The sequence below is a fragment of the Diaphorina citri genome, unplaced genomic scaffold (genome assembly GCF_000475195.1).
Source record: "Diaphorina citri unplaced genomic scaffold, Diaci psyllid genome assembly version 1.1 scaffold471, whole genome shotgun sequence".
In the NCBI taxonomy this organism is placed as follows: Eukaryota; Metazoa; Arthropoda; class Insecta; order Hemiptera; family Psyllidae; genus Diaphorina; species Diaphorina citri.
Window position 1 is genome coordinate 182331 of NW_007377906.1, and position 6934 is coordinate 189264.

At 37.7% G+C, this 6934-nt stretch overlaps 1 protein-coding gene across 1 annotated transcript in view; it reads left to right on the forward strand.

Moving 5' to 3' along the window:
• Positions 1 to 1354: 1354 nt before the first annotated feature.
• Positions 1355 to 6934, forward strand: part of LOC113467401 (kinesin-like protein Klp98A) — a gene marked incomplete at its 3' end in the record, with an annotated part of 9972 nt that continues 4392 nt past the window's right edge. The window contains exon 1 of the mRNA XM_026823555.1: positions 1355 to 1480. Within this exon, the coding sequence (XP_026679356.1) occupies positions 1421 to 1480 (60 nt within the window). The remainder of the gene's footprint in view (positions 1481 to 6934) is intronic.

The following is a 6934-nucleotide window of genomic DNA, read 5'->3' on the forward strand; positions in this document are numbered from 1 at the left end:
TGTCTGAGCAATGCAAGAGCAGTTCTAATGTAAAAAAAAAATGTAGTGGGAACACGCATTTAAATTACATTGCCTACATTCAGGGGGGAATTGGATGAATCTCATAACAAGTGGAAACGGGCTTAAACCAGAGGTGCTGGGTTCAAGACCTGGTTGGGTCCCTAGATAAAGAACAGATTTAGAAAAATGTCTGAGCAATGCAAGAGCAGTTCTAATGTAAAAAAAAAAAAAACCAGTGTACTTCAAAGTCCTCTAATGATAGGTACTTAAGTAAGTAGTAGAGGTGCCTACCTTTGCAAATACACAATTTATACCTAATATTGTCCATATTTTATAGGGCCCTATTCCATAAAGTTACTATGCAAAGTGTATTGTAGCTCCAGCAAAGGGTACTTGTGCAGAAGTCATGTCCGTGAAATATTGCTACTTACCAAAGGAACTTGCACAAATGAGCAGTGACCCTGGTTATTATAGGGTTAGGTTAAAAGCAAGAAGGAGTTTTTACAATTAGAGCAGTGATTAGTGTTATTATAGGGTTAGGTTAAATACAAAAAGGAGCTTTTCTTTTCCATGGACTTCAAAGTCCTCTAATGATAGGTACTAAGTAGTAGAGGTACCTACCTACCTTTGCAAAGACACAATTTATTGTCGTACTTGTGCAGAAGTCATGTCTGTGAAATATTGCTACTTACCAAAGGAACTTGCACAAACAAGCAGTGACCCTGGTTATTATAGGGTTAGGTTAAACACAAGAAGGAGTTTTCACAATTAGAGCAGTGATTAGTGTTATTATAGGTTATAGGGTTAGGGTAAATACAAAAAGGAGCTTTTCTTTTCCATGGACATGACTTCTGCAAAAGAATCCCCCACAATTTCTTGTTTGTGACACTGCTTAATTGGAATATCTATCTATTATTATTCTTGCAAGGCAATAGTATGGTTCCTTTTCTTGCAAGCATTGTTACCTGACACTTTGTATTTTTTTTTCTTACTATCATTTATTTACCTGGCCTTGGAAATCTTGGTTTAGAATGACATTAACAAATTCACCGATCTGTATCAAATATTTCAAATATGTTCACAGTGACTGAAATTTGCTCGATACAATACTGGATGACGAAAAGAATAATACCAGTGGTTATCAATCTGTATTGGTTGGTCCCTTATCTTTAATTGGGGGTCAATAGATCATTCTATGTCTATGGTCCATTTTGTTATTTTTCTTGATCTATCCAGTTGGTCCCTGATGTAATCCTCAAAGTTGTAAGTTTCCTCAAAATTTCTGTTTTTGTCAATAGATCATTCCATATCCATGGTCCATTTTGTTATTTTTCTTGATCTATCCAGTTGGTCCCTGATGTAATCCTCAAAGTTGTAAGTTTCCTCAAAACTTCTGTTTTGTTTTTCCAGGGAAAAAGACATGAACAGTAAAGTTATCATACAAATGGACAGCAAGAAAACCAGAATATGCAACCCAAAGGTAAGCCACTCTACTTCTACCTACAAAAAAAAATGAATTAATGGCTTTGAATCAGTTATGCTCCAAAGTCCAAATTGTAGATGATTAAGCTCCATTTGCTAACTTGTGATAGGTTCGAAGAGTATTTCCTCCCTTATATTAAATTACAATTTCCTTGGATATGGGTATCTCAACTCTGGCAGTTTCTTGTGGCAAATGGATATTATGGCTTGTAATAGCTTACCAGACAATCAATTGCCCAAAGTACCTTTTAACAATATGTACAAGTATTTGAATTTCGAAAAGCTTAGAACCAGCTTACACAATAGCTTACCAGACAATCAATTGCCCAAAGTACCTTTGAACAATATAGTACAAATATTTGAATTTCGAATAGCTTAGAACCAGCTTACACAATAGCTTACCAGACAATCAATTGCCCAAAGTACTTTTTAACAATATGGTACAAATATTTGAATTTCAAATAGCTTAGAACCAGCTTACACAATAGCTTACCAGACAATCAATTGCCCAAAGTACCTTTTAACAATATGGTACAAATATTTGAATTTCGAATAGCTTAGAACCAGCTTACACAATAGCTTACCAGACAATCAATTGCCCAAAGTACCTTTTAACAATATGGTACAAATATTTGAATTTCGAATAGCTTAGAACCAGACACAGAAGGACCAACTAGAGTACTAGAGGCTCAAGTGCAGGGACCAAAGGTCCCATAGATGTGCTAAGCTCTACGACTCTAAAGGTAAGATTTGGTTTGGGTGGAAGAGGTCACTGCTTGAGAATCCTGCCATAAAGCCTTATAACTTGGAAGAAGAACGAAAATTCCAACCCGATCTCTGTCACCTCTTCACATAGAACCCGTTTCTGGGATAAATAATTTGAATAGACTCTAAAATGTTCTCATTAACAATATGAGTCATTAACCTTTTCGCTTAAGATGGTAAATTGAGAAGGCAGAAGGGATAAGTTGAGGGTTCGACATGTCTTTGGAAATTGGTACCTATATCTTGAGATTTCTTTTCGCTCAAACTAGGTTCACGGGAATTTTAATGCCTGACAGTTTGCTTGGTCTATTCTTCCCTCTCTCATTTGATCGCTTTCCTCCTTCCCATCCTTCCTTCCCTATGTACTCATCTTATTTGAAGGCGTTTTCTTACATTATTACTTAGGTGTCATCATTATCATCCCATGGTATTTGTTTCGTTTTAATTTTCTCTGTGCCATTGTAATAATTCCCCATTTTATCTTGTTCTGGTCTAACACTTTTGTCTTTATACGGAGAATTATTCGACTACGACTCTACTTCTTAACATGAAACTGTACAGAGTGTACACCTTGAAAGTATGTACCTAGGTATTGAGAATAAATAGGGAAAACAATACTTTCATTACTAGTATAGCTCCGCTATACTGTAGTAATAGAAAGTAAAAATAAATTCCAAGGCGAGATACTGAGTGTACACCTTGAAAGTATGTAGGTATTGGGAATAAATAGGGAAAACAATACTTTCATTACTAGTATAGCTCCGCTATACTGTAGTAATAGAAAGTAAAAATAAATTCCAAGGCGAGAGATTCGAACTCACAACCTCCCTAGTTTGACTTTACTACCCACTCGACCAAAGAAACAAGAGGCTGACGAATTACCAACACTGGATGAAATCAGATCTAGGCCAAACAAACGCCAAGTGATGGATATGTAACTGGTTTGCGCCGTAATTCCGCAGGAGGTTCATCAAAGCATGGGAGGCTGACGAATTACCAACACTTATTGAAATCAGATCTAGGCCAAACAAACGCCAAGTGATGGATATGTAACTGGTTTGCGCCGTAATTCCGCAGGAGGTTCATCAAAGCATGAACATTGTAGGTACTCGGAGATCAGATTACATCTTGTCTACCTTCTTGATGTCGAATTGTCGATCATATAATATCCTCAATCGGTGATATATGATTATGGTGGGCTATCGGATATCACAAAACATAATACAATGTAACAAAAATAAAACGGAGGTTCGTAAAATAATACATAATGGAATTGTCTATTGAATTTTTCTTGATTTTTGGCTTTATGGTTCTCTGGACAAAATTTGCACCACCATTTTCGTGTTCCTGGTATGTCTGTTGATTTTTTCTTGAAAACCTTCTGTCCCTCTCTCCCTAAGTTGAGAATCAAAAGATACTTCCATTTCCACTGAGTAGGCACTTCGTGGATAAGAATGAGTAGAAGAAGTAGGTATAGCTAAAGAAGCATTTCCGTAACGATAACAATAAGTATAATCAATTATTGTTTAATTGATAATAATTGTAGATCTGTCCCCTTTTTGGAGGAGATGGAACAGGGCAGAAAATAGTAATGATAATGACCTAATAACACAGCAGAGAGACTTCTTTTTATTACCTTACTACAATTACCGTAATTCCTGAATGAGTAGAAGGTAGAAGAAGTAGGTATAGCTAAAGAAGCATTTCCGTAACGACAACAATAAGTATAATCAATTATTGTTTAATTGATAATAATTGTAGATCTGTCCCCTTTTTGGAGGAGATGCAACAGGGCAGAAAATAGTAATGATAATGACCTAATAACACAGCAGAGAGACTTCTTTTTATTACCTTACTACAATTACCGTAATTCCTTTTTCATGCCATTGATAATGATGGCCTGCGACCTCTGTCTAATGTGAAAATAAAATTCTCCGAAATAGTCTCAAATACGAGTAGGTAATTAAGGAATAATAATTAGGTTTCTGGAATGTCGAAAATGAAAGCGTTCCATGATTCATTGGACAATGTTATGACTCGATCTGTACGGCCGAAATTTAAAAGAAAGACTCCCATTCATTTCTGATCATTGCAAATGATTGTTTCCGAGTTGTGACATTCCACAGGTTCTCTTATCCTAAAAATAAAAACATTCATTTTCGTTATGACTCGATCTGTACGGCCGAAATTTAAAAGAAAGACTTCCATTCATTTCTGATCAGAGTGATCAGTGTGAATTATTGATTTCCGATTTGTGACATTCCACAGGTTCTCTTATCCTAAAAATAAAAACATTCATTTTCGAAGAGTTCTGTACAAGTCATGCGAAGAATGCCAATTTCGAATGCATGCAAAAGAAAGGAAGATGTGACTGAAACTAAAGTAAAAAAAAAGAAGAAGCGGAAACGAAAACTTAATCCAAACGCAAAGGCAATCTGCCTCGGTGGCGGAGTTGCCAAGACGCTCGCCTGGTAAACAGGAAGGCGCGGGTTCAATCCCAACCGAACTGATGTAATTTTATCCTCATTTATGTATATTGAGTATTGCTAAGCTTGTAAATCCACAGTGACAACACTTACCTTTACAGCATAATCAATCACTCTCTTCACTCCAACTAGAACTTTTGCCATTTTCAACCGAGTATTTGACTTTGATTTAGTGAAACCAATTTCCTTTTCTCCTCATTTATTTGAGAATTTCAAGTTCAACTCATAATAATAGATCTCTAGGAGTTAGGTGGTAGAGAACGCCTCCAGCGTTACCCTCTCCCAGTGGTTACCTTCCACTGAGTCTATTTTTTTTTATTATTATTATTATAGAGGCACTATGCCATATCTCATTTGTTATGTGAAAGGAAGATATATGCGACCGAAATCATGTTTGATGTGTAGATAGCTGTGTGCTATTATAAACCCCACAGACTCCAAACACATTTCACAGACACTCATATTACGTATGATACCTGGGTGTTGTATGAGCCATATGGAATATGAACATTATAATTATACTAGATACCTATGTACCTACTGTAGGCACCTACATAGATCTGTACTTCAGTGGCGTAAGAAGTAGTAGGTACCTTATGTGTGTGTTGGGTTGAGTAGGGCTGGCCGAACTCATATTTGCTACTGCTAGACCTGTAGTGTTGCTGGCAAATATTGCTATGTGTACCTGTACAATGATATTACTGTCAGAAGCAATACCGAGCCTTCATCCGAGTAATCTTACCTCTGAAATGCGAAAGTAGGCATACTCAATTACTCATGTAACACATGAGCCTACATGCAAGTAACACACTTTTCCCTTACAATTAGTTGGTAGGTATAGGAAATAGGAAACTATAGAAAATAGTAAGAGAGAGCAAAAAATATGTTCATAGATAGCAAAAATCTTTGACGCCCGCGAAAATAGCTCTGCACCATTCCCAACGGATCACTGAAGTTGAGCAACGCCCCGCGTGGGGTGACTGTCTGGAACGATACATGTTGGCTATTTCAGGGTGCATCCAGCCTCGAGAGTACAATGTATGCGATCTGCGTTTAGACTGCAAGGATTTTCCGGTCCTATGCTGGCAGTAGGTACATAATTACATATAATGTGTATAAATAAGGTATATTCTTATTCTATTCTACAACTGAGGAGCTGGTTGAAATCTCAGCAAAAAGACGAGGTAGACAAGTCAGATGACCTTGACAGCTGCTTCTCAAAAAAAAAAAAAAAAAAAAAAAATGCACACACACGCTCGCGTAGGTTGAAGGTTATGTTCGCGGTTTGCTACCCAGTACTGGGAAGTTACGTAGCTCTGCCTATCAAATGTGATACCGTGATACCCAGGTATTATATTACTTAAATTGCGAGGATTTATTGGGACCATACTTTGATTTGGTATCGAGGATAAAGTCATGTGGTTTGAAATTTGGTCTTTCACCTCCATTTATTTCTTCCATCTCCACCTATACTTTAAATTCACTGTTGGCTAAATGGACACTGGGAGTGAAGACGGAGCGAATTGTTTTTGTGTCCATGGGAGGTTAATATAGAACGGCCCCCGTACCCGAGGGTTTCAAGTAATTCCAGGGGATAAGAGATTATCCAGATACACAAATTTCAATTCAAAATTAATTTTCATGTAACTTTCGAATTCGGTGCTTCCTTCTTTTGCACTTCATATGTATGTGAGAATCATGGGTTCCTAAAGTGTGAGATGAAAGAAAAATGAGTTTACCAACAAGAGACATTTACTACAAGTAAACTGCGCCACAGGCGAAATTTTCAAAAATAATGGTCTTGATTCGTTGAACTCTTTATCTCGCTAAAACAAACCGCCATACCGCGAACAAATCCGTGGATTACCGCGAACAAATCCGCGGATACCGCGAAAAAATCCGCGGATACCGCGGACAAAAATGCGGTTACCGCGAACAAAACCGCGGATACCGCGAACAAAACCGCGTATACTGTGAAAAAAACCGCGGATACCGCGAACATAACCGCAGATACCGCGAACATAACCACGGATACCGCGAACACCGCGAACATAACCCCAGATATCGTGAACAAAACCGCGGATACCGCGAACATAACCGCGGATACAGCAAACATAACCGCGAACATAACCGCGGATACCACGAACAAAACGCGGATACTGCGAACATAACCGCGGATACCGCGAACATAACCGCGGATA